At 42.7% G+C, this 17,523-nt stretch overlaps 1 protein-coding gene across 6 annotated transcripts in view; it reads right to left on the bottom strand.

Annotated features, from left to right (window-relative positions):
• LOC125880631 (serine-rich coiled-coil domain-containing protein 2-like) overlaps positions 1-17,523 on the bottom strand; it is a 92,139-nt gene that overhangs the window by 14,624 nt on the left and 59,992 nt on the right. Inside the window, exon 15 of one of the 6 annotated variants that reach the window (XM_049563265.1) lies at positions 14,899-14,938. The exons of the other annotated variants lie outside the window; for them this stretch is intronic. Within the exon in view, the coding sequence (XP_049419222.1) occupies positions 14,899-14,938 (40 nt within the window). The remainder of the gene's footprint in view (positions 1-14,898; positions 14,939-17,523) is intronic. 6 annotated transcript variants of the gene reach the window in all.

Raw genomic sequence — 17,523 nt, 5'->3', positions numbered from 1 at the left:
TCTCTTGACTTTTCAAAAAATCTTCACCTTCATCAAAATGTCCTCATTTTTCTAACAAATAAAATAAAATAATTCATCACTTACTGAAAATGTTCTCACTTTTCAAAAATATCACAGCTTTCCAAAATTTTCTTTGGTTTCTAAAAATGTCCTAAATTTCCAAAGTGTCCCCAGTTTTCTAAAATGTCACCACTTGTCTCCAGTTTTCTGAAAACAAACAAACAAACAAACAAACAAACCCCCACTTTTAAAAAATGTCCTCAATTTCCCCCCAAAATATTCCTCATTTTCTGGAAACTTTCTTTACTTTTCAAGATCTCTTGACATTCCAAAACTGCTCTCACTTTCTAAAAATGTCCAAAAGTGTTCTCACTAATAAAAAAAAGTTCCTCACTTTCTGTAAAAGTTCTCACTTTTCATAAATGTCCAGACTTTCCAAAAATGTCTGTAGTTTCTAAAAATGTCTAAATTTAAAAAATGTCCCCACTTTACAAAAATAATTCTTTGCTTTAAAATTTTGTTTTCAGTATTCTGAAAAAAACCTTACTTTGCAAAACTGTCCTGACTTTCCTACACCACCCCTATTCTCCAAAGATGTCTTAAACTTAAAAACGTTCTAACTTTCCAAAAATGTCTTCACTCTCCAAACAAAGTCACTGCTTAAAAAAAAAACAAAAAATAAAACAAAACAAAAAAACCCTTCTGGTTCCAAAAATGTCCTCACTTCTCAAAATGTCCTCACTTCTCAAAATGTCCTCTCTCTCCAGGTCTAAAAACCTATATGGTCCTCACAGAGATGGAAGACCAGAGCATCATTCAGCAGTATGTAACAGAGTGTGACTGATACAGAAGCGTTAAGCTGCTTGTTGCTTTCCACACTTTAATCCTGCAGCCGGCTCTCATCTACACACTGATAATCCGATTTACACCGAGAATCAGGGGGAAAGTTAGAAAACCGAGCAGGGAAATCCATCATGTGCTACAATCTGAGTTTATTGATCCTGGCAAACTTCTGTGAAGTAATAACTAATCTGCTGTTACCACTCTGGTCCTTTATCTGTCTCGCTCTGAGCTGCTGCTGCTGCTGCACACTACCTGCAGAAATTCACTTAGTTTATATCTTTCTCATTTATTTATTTATTTTTTTTTCCACAGAATAGATTAATGTTAATAATGTAATGATTATTTCTGCACACCTAACAATGCTTTCAGACACACCAGAGCCAAACAAGCTTCACTAAGTCTTGGATTCCGAGAACATCTTTTATTATTGATTAATATGTCAATGATTGTTTAAACTTTTAAAGCTGTACACTTTCCTTTTTAACCTTCCTTTGTTGCTGATCAACAAATTAAAACTATTCAGCTCTATTTCCGCCTGTTGGCTGTAAAAATCAAGACCTTTAAAGACACCATGGGCATTGTTAACGATTCATGAACGTTTGAAAGACTGAACAATTAATCAAATAATCAATAGAGCACCAGCAACTTTAAACAGACGACCAGAACTAACGCATTCACCATTTACTGTACTTGTCTGGGATGCAAGCTGCTATTCTAATTGTTGCATATTTGCACCTTTTGATTTGACTGCATTTACATCTTTGTACTACGTGATTGCTCTTATTTATTTTTATTTTGTATTATCTCTTCTGTTTTATACTTATCCTTTTGCACTGTCTGCACCGTGGATCAATTTAGAGTGATTCTCTGTACACAACTGCAGAATTGACAATAAAGCCTCTTGAATCTTGACTCTTGAATAATAATTAAGATAATTAAAATAACTGTTGGTTTCAGCCTTTGACATGTTTGACGTTTCAGATTGAAGGATGTTGTAATTCTGGCAATATGCTACATTTTGTAAACGTGTTAAGGCCCGCGGAGGTCTGCGCAGACTCAAAGTGGACGTCAGCAAGCCCTGTGAGCGCAAAGCTCAGATTTTACGACCGCGCGGACTCCGCTCTGCGCACCAGTGACTGCTCGGCATGTATTTTTCACATCACGGGGATTTTTCACGGACATTTTTACAGGAAACTACAACGCGGAAGTGCGCTCGACTATGGAAGCCCGAATGACTCCGTTCCGTGTACGTTCCGCCCGAGTATGTTTGGGCCTTTAGTGTGACTGAAATTGTCCTAAAGTGAATGTGTCACAGTGGGACTAACACACCCAGATCATGTGACTCCTGCATGTATACAGTCAATCAGACCCAAACTGGCCGAGGCGCTCTGAGCATGCTCCACAGTTTCCGCCCCGGGCTTTGACCCGGAAGTCCAATAGCATTAAATGTGTAAGAGAAGAAGAAGCCGGTAACAACATGGAGAAATCTACATCCAGAGCTGTGACTTTTTGGACGAACCAAATGTACAGAGCTGTAAAGTTGTCCACCATGGTAGCAGTTAGCTGCTAGCTAACCGTAGCTAACTTGTTTGTCCATTGTTTGGTCTGTGACGTAATAGGTCAACAGGAAAAAGGTCCAATACTAACAAGCTGAAAGGGGGCATATCTCCACCTATCGTAGAGGAGTCGCACATACTTGGCTCAATAAATGGATTCCCCTCCCGTGCTTGTATACTGGGACAAGGACAGTAGGCCAGTTAGATGACATCCCTCATGTTGGGGAGAAAACTTATTCTATCAGATCTATCAATCTGGGTATTGTGGTCGCACACGAGGTCCTCGCGTTTAGGCTCATCAATCAGGTGCAGAAATACTGTGCTAGGTGGGCGAATTACATCTCCTTCATTTAAGGTTCCTGATGTTACTATATGATGACATACTGGCTCAAATCCCGTCTCAATGATTATTTAATTAATGTATTTTTATTATTTATCTTTTTTGAGTTTTTAGTTTAGGTTTGTCTTAGCTTTTCCCTTTTTTTTTGGTCGGACATGATTTGTCCAAATATTCAGCTATGGGTGAAACATTTCGATACTTTGAACACTTTAAAAATGTATTCAGGTAAAAATAATTTGGATGTGGAGAAGTAGTGGAGGCATTTTAGGCAACCAACTGCTTCCATTCACTTGATGGGTACTGAAGGAAGATAAAAAAAAAAAAGGTATTAAATAAAGTACTCTACTGGTATTGGTTTCACTTTAAGGATACTGGTTTTGATACTGTGATTGTAATTTTCTCAACAATACCCTGCCCTAGTTGATGGTGATGAGTGGCACAGTGAGGCTCACTGATTACAGGCTGCAGAATCACACTGTACTTTTTATTAGACACATTCACTGTTAGTCTGAGTCTGAACATGAGATTTATTGACGAGGAGAACAAATTCTTTAATCTAAAATACTGTGATGCAAAACTAAACAGCATCAGAAACTGTCCAGCAGGAGGCGACACTGAGCTCATGTTCTGAACCTGTGACATGACAACATGTGTATGTTCTCTGTAGAACATAAAGCTCCAACAAAACGCACAGGAAGGAAATATCCTCTGGTGAACACTGACATCTGGTGGTGACTGTCAGTGCTGCAGCCTGTCTGTCTACCTGTCTGTCTCCTGCAGGGACCTCTCCAGTGTCTTAAAGTGTGTCTGTGTCCAAGCCTCATAAATAATGCATGACAGGATGGATTAACGAGAGGGAGAGAAGGGCAGCAGGAGGAAGGACGAGGAGGAGGATGAAAAGGAGGGAGGAAGAGGTGACGATGGAGGGCAGGAGAGACAGTGAGGAAGATGGAGGGAGAGAGTGAAGAGGAGGATGAAGATGAAGAAGAAGAGTGTCCTCAACTGCACGCCGGTGTTCTCAAGGAGGATTCACCTCTCCTGTGTGTGTGTGTGTGTGTGTGTGTGAGGGGGAATCACTCGACTGCCAACTTTTTCTGCTTCCCTGACAACGACTTATAGGACGTCCACACACACACACACACACACACACACACACACACACACACACACACACACACTTTTTTGGCGCACAAACTGCTGATCCATCCAAACTAACGCTCTCCCTCTCCTCTGTCCTCTCATTGGCCCCCTGGAGGCTCGTTAGATGAATAATATCACTTCACTCTGCATCATCAATTTACTCAATTATTAAAATTAAGACAATAATTAATGAATAAACATGAGGTTGTAGTTTTGAGCTGGAGGCAGTGAAATGGTGGGAAAGTACTCAATTACTACACGTATTAGTACAATGATGAAAAAACAATAAGTGTTACAGAGTTATTTATTTCTACATGTGTAATAGATATTATTTTAATATTGGTAATTGGGGACTTTTTACCATTTAAAGGCCCTGAAATCTGTCCATGACACTAAATTCAAAATGTGAAGTCTACACAAATGCCCAGGATCGTCAAAATGACAAGAAACTTCGTGTTCGCTCGACACAAAAACTCCTCCGTTGTGAGTCTGACATAATTTTTTTATGCTGAGTCAACAATTTTTTGAGTTAATTCTACTGATAAAGCTGATTTTACCTAATTAGTTCACGCAGGGCTTGACGCTAACTTTTTTCCCAAGAACTTTAGGGGCACAATGTAAATTGATCAAATAATGTGTTGTCCGTAATAAACCTGATACAAATAGACATTTACAAGCAAAATTATTTAATGAATTTGTATACAAAATGTACAGAAAGGTAAAATCATCAAGTTTTTTTAATTTTGTCTTTAATGTTATATATTATCTTTGTAATATGATTATCTTATATGATGTTATTACTATCCTAAAACATTCTCCAGGTCCTCTGAAACTCTGCAGGACTTATTTCCACCCTGCCCAGAGGCAAACGGTCAGAGGTGGTCCTGGCTGGTTTTACGCCCTGGGCAAACCATCCCCCCCTGCTCCCCACCCACCATGGTACGATACCAGTGAAAGTATCATGCTTCTGAGTAGTATCACGATACCATATCTTGCGAGGCAGAGCACTATGAGCCTCGGCCGTATTCCTGTCTGTGACCCCCGTTCAACCCACAACCGCCAGGATTCGCCTTTCCTTTCTGCTGCTGGTTGAAATGTGATACTAGGGGCGCCCCAGCACCCACTCCACTAACTTGACGTGGAAATGAGCGGTAGTCTAGAAAACTGGCGAGTTTTGTTTGTTTTTTTTGTTGTTTTTTTTTTGAAGGGCGCTCATGTGCCCTCACATAGATTGCGCCCTGGGCTGTCAGCCACATTGCCCATAGCAAAAACCGTCCCTGCGAACGGTCCCTGACTGCAGGGAAAATGGAGCAGGCTTCCCCGGAGGTCCGCCGCTTTTCCCGGTCCGTCTCCTCCACACGTTGACTTATTTCCACGCTGCTGACAGTGGGACTTATATTCATTGTGCCGACAGTGGCTTGGAAAACCGCCCAAAACCGTGTCACACAGGGAAGAGGAAAGAGGGAAGGCGGCTGGACTTCCTCCAACATTTGCGGTTAGATTATCATATTTTTTTAATATAGGCTGCTTTGGCTGATTTTTTTATGCGCACATGTGCCCCTAAATATTTTTTACAGTTCGCACACATCTATTTTTAGCCGCAAATGTGAGTGAAACGCTCGTACTGTCGAGCCCTGTTACGGCCAGTAAACAACTAGAGCTGCCCCCTAATAGTCGACCAGAAAGGTCATCAGTCGGCATTGGTTGCTTCGTGGCAGAAAAACAAACAAACAGTCACAAAGAAAATGTCAAACTAAGGAGCTGCGTCTTGTCAAAATTAATCCAAACCTCTATGACTGGACCATGTGGGACTTTAATTTGAAAGGACAGACACAGGAAGTGTCCTCGTCAGGTTAATCTCCAGGGCTGGTACCTGCGGTTATTCCACAGGCTAGTTAATAACATGTCGGGCAGGAAATCCAAAGTGTGGGATCATTTTGAGAAGGTGAAGGACGAACCCAAGGTGATATGTAAACTCATCTTCATTGGTCGACTACAAACATGACGTATCATCTGAAACATGGAAGTAGCTACATGCCCATTAGCCCACAGCGTCATTAACAGGCGGCTCGCTCAGTGTGTGACGTGCACTTGGAGATAAAATATAGGCCTATATTAATGAAGGTTCATTAGTACGGTTTGTATTTCTCTGTAATGTAGCACAGTGTTAACAATGTTACTGATACTATTCTTTCTCACACCTTCAACTCAAACCACCAAAATATATCATTTCATCATTACATTCATATCAGAAACATGCAGGAGACTACTGATGGACCCTGATGACAACTGTTGGTTAGGGCTGCCACTAATGATTATTTTCATTGTCGACTAATCTGTCGATTATTTCTTCGATTAGTTGACTAATCATTTCATTGAAAAATGTGTTAAAATGTTGAAAAATGTCGGTCTGTCTCTCCCAAACCCCCAAATTACGTCATCTAATGTCTTGTTTCATACTCACGCCAAAGGGTTTTAGTTCACCGTCATGGGAGAGTGTGTAAAGCTGCCAATATCTGAACGTAAGAAGCTGCAGTAAGAGTATTTTGGGTACTTTTATAATACTTTTCTATGAAAAAGGACTCAAACCGATTAGTCAACTACTAAAATAGTCACAGATTATTTTAATAGTCGATTAGTCATCGATTAGTCGACTAATTGTGGCAGCCCTACTGTTGGTCAACTATCATTGTGCACTTCACATATTGTTGTGTGTTGGGGCTAAATGGGTGGAGTTGCGTTAAATGTTGTGGTAAAAGACATTCTGCACCCTGAGTTAAGTCGTATACACAGTTAGTGACCTCCTGCCTGTGTGGACATCAGTGTGTCGGACACAAAGTTGTGCTGAGGAGAGATAAAGAGCACTTCCTGGATCAAGTTCATCTCTAGAGAAACCTAAGCTCACCACGCTAAGCTTTCATAGTTCAATGAAATTAAAAAGCATGGTTGTAAAATGTGAACTTTTTATGTTTATATGACGTAGAATTAAATTTCTGCGCTTCAGGCATTTGCACAGATGGACCTCATGTGGTGCTCAGGCGCTGGCCCTTTTGGACTGACTGTAAGACTCTTGATAAAAAAACAAATCTGCATATTTATTTGCTTTTTAATTACAATTGCTGCTTGTTCAGTCAAACTAATTACATATTGCAGAGAATTATTATAGATTAATACTACGTTTTTAGAGGCTTTCAAGCATTCAAAACAATCAAGCACTTTAATATTAATTTGAAACCTTATATTCTTTGAAGCCAACTTTAATAACTCAGTATCTGTGATCAAAAGGTCAGACCTGCAGGTTGCTCACATGCTGACTGACGGGTCTCTAAATACACCAAAAACATTTTCAGCTCTGATTAGCTGAGAAACACAAAGTGAAGATATGAAGGTGTTTTTCACGTTATTTCTTTCTGGGGATTTGGCATGTCGAGGTTCGGCTATTTTATTGTGTTTATTTCATGTTTGGGGTGAGGTGTATTTGTGGCTGTTATTCAGAGGTGTTTTAAGGTCTTACAGGCGGCTTGATTTGTATGTTTGTGTCATTTTGCTGAGTAAGGTGAGGCGATCGTACATTCTCGAAGGTATTTGGGAGGTTAAAGGGGGTTTTAGAGGGTTTCTGGGAGTCGAGGGAAATGCTGCGTCTGGAATTTGTTAATGCTGGAAAACAGCTGCAAGGTGAAAAATACAAACATCACAGATGAGGAGAACTGTTCCTCGTGTGATGGAGTTTAAAACCAAAGTTCTGTAACAGAGATGGCTGAAATACTGACCCACAGAGAGCGTTAAACAAGAATTTAAATGTTTTTGGTGCCAGTTTTCTTGTAAAATCTTTAAAGTCACTGACAGCCGATCTTTTTATCTCATGATCAAACACTTGTGTGATTTTCCTTCAGGCGTATGTGCTCTTGTTGCCATCAGAGAGCAGAAATGCTGCTCAATTCAGAGGCGACAAACATCTAGAGATTCATAGATCGAGTAGGTGTATCGAATATCTCCTTGGGACCGTTTATGGACTCATATCAAAATGCCTACCAATAAGCCTACATAATTATGAACCTGCTCTGTGACTATAGCCCCTTTTACACTGCCAGATTTTCGGCGAATGTTGGGTTGTTTGCCGGCAAGCTGCGAGCATTTAGACACACAGAGCCGGATTGACGAGTTGATCCGAGGGTTCCAATTTTCCACCTCGTAGGGTAGACATATTGGTGGAACCTTTTTGGTTTAAAAAGAACAAGGCGGCCTTCTGCAACAGGAGGGGCTGTTGATGACTTGTGGGAGGGGCTGTTGATGACGCCGCACGTGCGAGCCACTGGCGGTGGATAAACAGGAAACAGCTGATAGCAGGAATTAGCGAGCAGCTAGTAGCAAGAGGGAAACACAAACCTGACAGACAATGTAAAGATGAGCAACTGGGGAGACAAGGAATTGCGCGCCCTCCTTGTCCTCGCAAACGAAGAGGCCATTAACCGTCAGATGACGGGGACGGTGAAGAACGGGCCGACTTACGAGAGTATCGCCGAAGGACTGACCAGCTGTGGCTTCCCTCCCACGTCACTGTTTACGTCACATGCTGAGCTACACGTTTTGTTACTTGCTCACTCCCCCCATTGCCCCGAAAAAGGCACATTCTCTATAAACAAAAGTAGGTAGGCGGCATTTTGCTGCACTCCCCGATTTTGTTTTTATACTGCCAATGCTAAAAAAAGACTGATTGGGCTTTCCTGCAAATTTGCACAATTCCTATTTAAAAAGGGCTACAGAGACCCTGCAGAGTGATGTATGAGGACATATGTGTGACATGTTAGTTGTTTTCCTTTGCTTTGATTCTAGACTAATTTGTTAATTTTTCTTTATGTACTGGAGTCCACCTCCATATTATAAAAAATGTGTGCCTTGTATTCTTGTATGTTCCGAGCCTTTCAAACCAAGAAAAACTTGAATTATAACAAAAAACAAAGTGTACAAAAATGTAAAACATCAGATGCCTCCAAAGTACTGACATCCACTGTGAAACAAATTTAGAGACGTTTTTTGCCATAAAGTTTTACACTACGAAAAGACGAGATGACTGTGACTGATTGTGTAGCTTCCTAGACATTCAAAGTTTGGTCAAGGTACGTATGTTGTTGTACCACAATGCTTTTTTCCGAAGCACTTCTAAAAACGGCTCCCATGTGACCTAACGTGAGTTTAAGCTGGATGATACTGCGACATATAAACTTAGCTATAAATTAAAAATTAGAAATTAGCTATATTCCTTGAACCCCCTATCTGGCATCAAAGCTAAGTAACATACTGCTGTGGACACCATGTTAGTTCAGATATGAAAGTCACACTGTAACACAAATTAAACGATTGAGGTGGCGGCAGACCAACAGCTCTCATGTTCTGTGAGGTAAAATTAGTGCTCTTATTTTAAGGAGTTTGGTGAAGATGTGACGTCTGATCAGACCCAAACAATGTGGCCCGATCTGACCTATGGCAGCAGTTTTGGCCCAAGCCAGATTAGAGACCCAAATTTCTAGTGTAAAAACATTACTGACATGTTTCCTCACAGCACTTCTCCCTCATCTGTTATTTCAGCAGTTCAGTGGTTCGGCAGAGCGGGTTGTGCATCTCGTCAAATGACAATCACTGCTCTTCGCTGTATGTTACACACATCACTCCAACAGCTGGGGAGGCATCAGGAAACACTACCAACCAACCTCGTCGACTTGTAGCCCCTCGACTCTTTCTCTCATTTTCCGTCCGTCTCCTGTGTGCACTCTATGTCTCCGCCCCAGTTCTCCACTACTATACTCCATTGTTCTGTTACGTTCCTCCCTCAGTTGCAGTCCTCCCCCTCCTCTTTTGAGTCAGTCCATTAAAACTCTTGCCATATACGTATGAGTACTGCCACTTTCATTACCACCCTGACCCAATCCAAGCCCAGGGGAAAATGTGAAATTACAGCCCGACCTGGCTCGAACCTGGCGGGTTGGGTCGGCCCAGTGGGGCTCAGGCAAAAAATCAGAGCTCGAGAGCGATATATGGGCTTCAGTTCCCCGTCACCTTCTTAAAACTGGGAGCATGTTGACCACCACCTACTACATTTCATAGACTGACCATAGATAAGCACCTCTTAGAATTCCACTTCAAAAAAATTCACAATATCTCTTCCAGTTATTATTCTTATTATATATCAGCGCTGTCACCTACGGCACTGCTTTGCGTTATCGGCTGAGTTGACATTTCCACTTGAAAAGCCCAGGAAAGACCTTTGAGGGAATCGGACTTTAAGTAGACATGGCTTTGAAACCTCGTCCACATAAATATCATAAAACCCACAGAGATTGTAGAGAACCAACTACTGGTACAGTTTAATTATGTAAACAGTTAAACTGTCACAGGCTGTTGGCTACGTTTTCACCTTCATAAACTTTAACCATGTATTTCTATGTTCTCACTTTACTGTTCAGATGTTTTATGCATCTCATCTGGAGCCCAGAGATCCACCTGACGAACCTCAACGAGGTCCGTATGTTAACTAACTAAACTCCCACAATCCTACAGCGCTATCCGGACGTGATTTCCTGAGAGACGCGGCAGCTTCACTCCATCACAGTGAGGAAATGAAGGGCGTCCTGAGTGATCTCATCTCTAGTGGTTCGACTGCTTCAAGTGACTGAACAAGCTGAAGTGAAGTGCACCTCATCTAATACAAATTTTAGAGCCATTTAGAAAGATAATTTTAGCTCGGCGCTGCTTCCTTACGAGCCTCTGGACTCTGCTTTACTGAGCTCATTTCAGTGTGAAGGAGAAGTTGTGACCTGTCCTCCGGGGAGCAATGAATCATGGGTAAAACAGACTGGAGAGCCACTCTGGGTGGGAAATAAGTTACTTATGGATATCAGCACTCTTTGCTTGTAGTGTTATATTTGTGACACGACAGATTCTCATAGTTCGATTAGTCTCATGTATGGGTTGGGTTTGTAGTCTAGTTTGTTTTACATTACGAGAAGGAGGCAAATAAAAAGTCTGCTGTGGTCCCTCTATGTAAATACAGCAAACATGCAGGCGTCCAGGTGACATCATATCACCCACAAACTAATCTCTATAAACAGATATCTGCAGGTGAACGCAGAATCTGTCGGCGATGGGACAAGATTTTGGTATCAGAAGCATTCAGGTTTCTGTTTGTAGTCTGTGAAGTATTGACCAATCATGTTTGAGCAGGCTTTGGTTGCCTGAAGGTAAACAGTCAGTGTGAAGAGCAAAAGGTGGAATGCATGGCAGAAATACAATACTGGAAAAACACATAATTGGACTGTAGACACATGGAGGAAGAACTCTTGAAAAGGGATGAACGAATACAGCATTATCTGTATCTGTAATGGGCGGGGCTTAAATGGGAGGTGGGTGTGGTTCACGCTGGAAATGGGTGGGACCTAACCTGAGGGGTTTATTTTACACCTAAAATTGATATGGGTTGCTACATTTATTATTTATTAGCAAACTATTTCCAAAAAATTTCAGGATCGAGCTTCAGATTATTTTTGATCACAAGAGCAAGGGGCCGATCACACCTACAAGTCGCGCTAGAAACGCGGATGATTCAAAGATCTTTGAAATGCCTGAAATGCCCTTTCAATGAGCGCTCCTTATGAGGAGCTGGGGTGCGTGCACAACCAGGCGATCAAAACATTGAGAATGGACCCAAGACGGAGCTATGGTGCTACTGGCACCAAAAGTTGAGATTATTTCAACTTTCAGCGTCTACAAAGGCGCGTCTAAAAAGATGCCAGAAAAAGAATGTGCGTCTAAAAAGACGCCAGAAAGACGCACGTCATAAAAAATGCTTGAAAACCAGTCAGACGCGCCGTATCATAGGGAATCAATTTTTTTACTGGCGTCTCATTCCTAGCGCTCATTGTAAGTGTGATCGCCCCCTAAGAGATTAAACACAACATTTCAAATCAGGATCTTCCTTTCATTTTGATCGTATGGTATTCATACTCGTACAAAGTACATCAGCTGTACCACATACGTGTATTCGGCTCAACCCTAGTCTTGACCATCATGTTTGTTATCAGCATATCCTCTGGCTGCACCGCAAACCCTGAAATATTGCCCGTGGCCTCATCGTCAGACAAATAGCCGATCAGTTCTGAGATTGCCCACAAACTGACACAGTAAATATCTAATCAGTCCAATTCACATCCACATAAAATTACACACAACTTACGACTTGTAATAATTAGCTCTACACTTCCAAGTTTCCCTTAATCATGATTTTACTTTGCTCCACTCTTAAAAGCTCAGAAAACATGTATGTTGGCATGGCTACACAACTGCGTGGACTCAGGCAAATACATTGGTCTGCAGTGATTGGTTAGGGAAAATCAAATCTCTGCAGAAATCTGAGTGGACATAATGTGAGACTGACGATGGAAACAGAGTGTAGCTGACAACTGTGTGTGATATCAGGTGACAGTTGGCCGTGAGATGCTTTGAGATACTCAGAAGCTCTGTTTCCATAAATCCTGTGACCCAGAGAGAGCTGTAGTCGTTCAGCTTCATCGCTGCTGTTTGCCAACCAGCACTTAAGTGTTTTCTCAGACCTTCAAACCACAAATAGACTGAAGAGTCACAGCAAGTCACAACAAGACAATTAGACTTAATTTACCAATTAAATGAGCTTTTCTAGCCAGAGACCTGCTCTCTTTGATGTCACGCGCTCACCATCCACACTGCTGCCAAACAAACATATGAGACGATAAAAACATCTCTGATTTTCAAGGACAATACTGATTTAAAAACAAAAATTAAGCATCAAACATTTGATTTCCTGCATTCTGGCAATTTTTTATTCACTGATTTATGATGTAGAAGACTTTAATTTTGTGCTTTAATTTCTTTATTGGGGGAACAAATGCACATTTTCTAAATATCAAGGGGGATGTGTCCTCGCCCCGACCCCACCCCCTGAAATCTACACCTATGACTTACATTATGTATGCGACGTTAAATCAACTTATGAACGTAAGTGTTGTGTCGATCGCGAACGAATCATTCAAAAGAACGAATCTGTTGAGTGAACGTACCAAACTGAATCACTTCCGGAAATGATTTGTTCATTTCTCAGTTCAGTTGAGCTCAGCAGCGAGCATGCAGACCGGGAGTGCAACTGTCGATTTGGTCCGTGCGAACGATGAATCACTCGTGACTCGCAAGGAAGCCAGGGTGCAGGGAAGGAGTGCCTACTGTGTGACAAATCACTCGGTGAACAAATCACTCGGTGAACGACATAACCCCAATCCCTAAGTAGGGTTTGGTCGGTTCTCTGTAATACCAATTCTGTTTGGTACTCCGTCTTGAACTTTTTTTTTTTTTTTTTTTTTGAGACCGACCTGACCACGGAACATATGTGGAGCGGACTCCGCGGAGGTCCGCCCGGACTAAAAGCAGATGTCTGAACCCTGTGCGCGTAAAGCTCAGATTTTACCACCACACGGACTCCGCTCCGCGCACCAGTGTCACACAAAAGACTGCTCGGCATGTATTTTTCACATCGCAGGGATTTTTCACAGACATTTTTACAGGAAACTACAACGCGGAAGTGCGCTCAACTATGGAAGCCTGAATGACTGCGGACATTCCTCGCGGAATCCGCTCCACTTATAGTATGCCCGAGTCTGTGTGCACCTGTGTCTGCCTCTTTGCCAAGCGCACAGCGAGCAGGAGAGAGAGGGGGGTGGGGCGGGGACTGAGCTAGGGGGTGCGAGTGCGCATGTGCCGAGGCCTCTACTGTAGCCTGGAGTTTGTTTAACAGTGACGGGAAGTCGATAATGGCGGACAATTTAGTCTCGAAGAAATCAAAGAATGCGCCACTATGGCAACACTTTGGCTTTGAGCCAGACGAAGGAGGCAACCCTTGTTTGCACTGATTGAGTAAGCTGCAAAATTTATTTGTAAGGAATAAAAGAAACAACTTGTTACTGTCACTCTGGTGTCCTGTTGTCGTTTTTTATTTTAAATGAGTCAGCTGCACCCCCAAGTGGCAAAAATCTGGTATTACCGACTTGATGCGGTTTTTCACAAAAACCTGACCTTTTTTTTCCCCCTCATACCGACCCAACCCGATCCCTGAGTGATTCAAATAATTTCTTCTCAGCAATACACTTTCATAGGGACCGTTTTCTCCAAGCTAACGGCTAATGTAGCCAGGAGTCAAGCCACATGAACACAATCACACACCTCCCCATTGTTTTAACAGACTTAGTTTCCAGATAAACAAACTCAAAACGTTAGGCTGGCCAGTAACGAGACTCACCAGTGCCGGGCAGACGCAGCAGCAGCACAGCCGTGTATCAGTTCAGTGAGTCGGATGACGCAGTACACAGTCAGGGCTCCTCCTGCCAAGCACTGAACGAATCGCTGAACGAATCTTTTGAACGAATCTTTTTAATGAACTGATTCTAGTGATTCAGTAACATCTAAAGAACTGCTTTGCCCATCACTAATGAACATGAGTTAAAGTAAGTCAAAGTTGACTTTTGGTTTGACACGGGACACAAACAGCTGTCTCCTGGGTCAGAGTCCTGTGTTTCTTTGACACATCTATCCACCCCAACCTTTTTCCACTCTTCATACTATGTCACCTGACTCCACCTTTGCTCCTCCCATCATTACTGTCAGCACTAAAGGTAGCCACATCACAATAAACGTAAAAGCTGATCGTAATAAAGTGCTCGTATAGACGACCTATGGAGTTGTATTTTGGGGTAGGACAGTCTCACGTAAACATGGGATGATCATGTTGCTGTTACGTTGACAATATGTCCAAAATCAAATAATGCAACTTCAAGGTTTGAAAAAAAGATGAACACAACATGAACTATTTCATCACAAAGAGGACAACTTCCTGTTTCCTTTGTTTTATAGGTAAGAGAGGACAGAGGGAGGGAGGGATCAGGAGAAGGAATGAGAGGAGGTGGAGGTTGAGGAGGAGGAAGATAAAAAAAAGTTGCACCGTACCACGCTGTGTCACTGAAGTAAAGCACTAAGTTTTCCACTCCTGGGCGAGGGCAGAGAGGAGGAGGCAGAAACACACAGAGGACAGAGGGAGGACTGTTAGAGGAGAAAATAACACCAGAAGACAAAACAAAATCACACATTTCTCAACTGTTTCAAGCAGAGACATGATTTCTCAGACGCACTGAAGGCCACGCTGTCTGTCCTCAGCATGAGACAGACAGCGTGGACGTGATGAGTATGGTTCAAGGATTTGGGCTGAAGAGAGGATGGAAGAGAGGACGTACGTACGCACAGGAGGAGAAGTAACTGTGGTGGAAGTAAATACAGCAGATTCCAGACATGATTAATGAACACATTTATAAATGAGGAGCTCGGAGTGAAGTGACCAGCAGATTAAATTCATGTCTGAACTCAGTTTCCACTCTCAAGTTTCTCCACTAATGTGCATTCCCATGAATAAGTTAAAATAACCTTCAATGTCAGGGAAACTTTTAATTTGGAGAACTCGATTCAGAGCAGGCGCGTCTCGGCTGAACATCATTTTGAGTGTAATATTCGAGTCATTTCATGCTGGCAGAGCCTCCACATCTCCATTAAAAACATCTCTGACCTCTGACCCCTCACCAGTTTACCTCTGGTTTCTTCTGGTTAAATTAAAATCCCACAAACTGAAGGTGCTGCGCTCGTTTCTAACGGGCTACACAGACGACAGAGTTTCTATTAGATTCTTTAGCATTCTGTTTTTTAATTAAAGACTGGATATAAACGGAAACCCTCAAGTTATTCAGTTAATTTCACTGAATACTTCTTTTCAGGAGCGACTGCTGTGAAACCTTCTTTCATACAATAATCATACACCTATGCTTCATGAACATAGTTGACAAATTCAAAGTCAAGTCAGTGAAACTTCAGGGATATCAATGTGTCCATTTAGGAAGCACAAGTGATTGTGAATCAGTTTCAGCTGCTTTGGTGCAAATCGAAGTGACAACAGGTGCAACGGAGAGGCAAAAGCAAGACAACCCCAAAAAAGGGAATGGTTTTACATGTGGTGTCCACAGACAGTTGCTCTCTCCTTATCCTTCCTGACTGACTCTTCTCTAGTTTGTTCTGCCGCTAGTGTCCTTGTCACCTGCAGCCCAGTCACGTTGATACCAGACACCAGGAGACCGGCCGTTACACCAGGAGAGCTGGACAGGGCCGTAGAAGGGCATCAACCCAGCAGCAGGACCGCTATCTGCTCCTTTGTGTGAGGAGGAACAGGAGGAGCACTGCCAGAGCCCTACAACATGACCTCCAGCAGGCTACTGGTGTGCATGTTTATGACCACACTGTCAGAAACAGACTCCATGAGGGTGGCATGAGGGCCCCACGTCCTCTAGTGGGACCTGTGCTCACAGCCCAGCACCGTGCAGCTCCATCATTCACCAGAGAACACCAGAACTGGCAGGTCCACCATCGGCACCCCGTTGTCTTCACTGAGCACACGTGACAGGCGTGAAAGAGTCTGGAGACGGCGTGGTGAACGTTATGCTGCTTGTGATATCATCCAGCATGACCGGTTTGGTGGGAGGAGGAGGCCATACAGGTAGACAGGTAGACTCACAAGTCAGTCTTTAGACGCTTTGCTTAACTAAAGACTGATGTCTTTCTCCCTGATTTTGTGTTTAGATGGGCGGATACAATTTCAGAGTTTAAAAAACTCCCTACGTTGCAGAACCAATAGTAAATCTGCAGGTGGTCCTTTGGTGGCTCGCTGAACTCTTGTGCTGGTAAACATAGTCCCACTGCGTTAAAAGTTTTAAACAAAGTCGCTGTAAGTCCTTCATTTCCACAATCTTGTGGACTCAGCACACGTTTGATAAAACGGAGTTAAATCTCTCGGCATCCATTTTCAAGCTCTCTGTGTGTTTGTTGCCTTGCAGACGAGAAAAGGAGGAGCGCACATTTCCGGGAGGGCGTGTCCTTTTCAAAAATGCAAGAGGCGTTGCTTTGTTGCTGGCTGTTTTCTCCGGTGTGTTAAACACACTTTAGAAAGGAGTGTCCCCAGACTATCAGAAGGCGGAGATCTCTGATTGTCTGGTGGGGAGACTAGTAGACGGGGGCCATACACACTATTGAGTCACATTACGAGTGCCATGATAAATTCACGCAACTTGGATTAGGCTGCGTTTTCGCGTTTTTACCTTGACTTCCAGTGTACACTCCCTCCTACTCTGCTGCTTTAAATAAAGTTTGATTTTATCTTGATGTGACGGGTAATGCCATCCAATCGGAGCACACAGCGCTCTTCACCTGTAAACCTCCATCAACAACATGTCCGCCCTGCCGCTCATGTCAAAGCAGCAGCAAGAATTTTTGACATGATGATTGTCTGATCCAGGGGTGTCAAACATACAGCCTGTGGGCTAGAAGCAGCCCACCAAAGGGCCCAATCCGGCCCACTGGATGACTTTGCACGCCTAATATTGCTAATCTTGTGAAGGCTCAGAGATGTCAGGTCTCAGGAGCAAGTTAAACAGTGATGAGCCTACTTTATGTAAAATGCTGCTTCAGAGGCGTTTCACCCTGACCAGAACGCAGCTCTCTGAAAATACAATTAATAGTTGTGTTTCCCCGTTATCT

Source organism: Epinephelus fuscoguttatus, linkage group LG20, assembly GCF_011397635.1.
Source record: "Epinephelus fuscoguttatus linkage group LG20, E.fuscoguttatus.final_Chr_v1".
NCBI lineage: Eukaryota > Metazoa > Chordata > Actinopteri > Perciformes > Serranidae > Epinephelus > Epinephelus fuscoguttatus.
The sequence above is the reverse complement of the archived record's forward strand: the minus strand, read 5'-3'. Positions and strand labels throughout refer to the sequence as shown.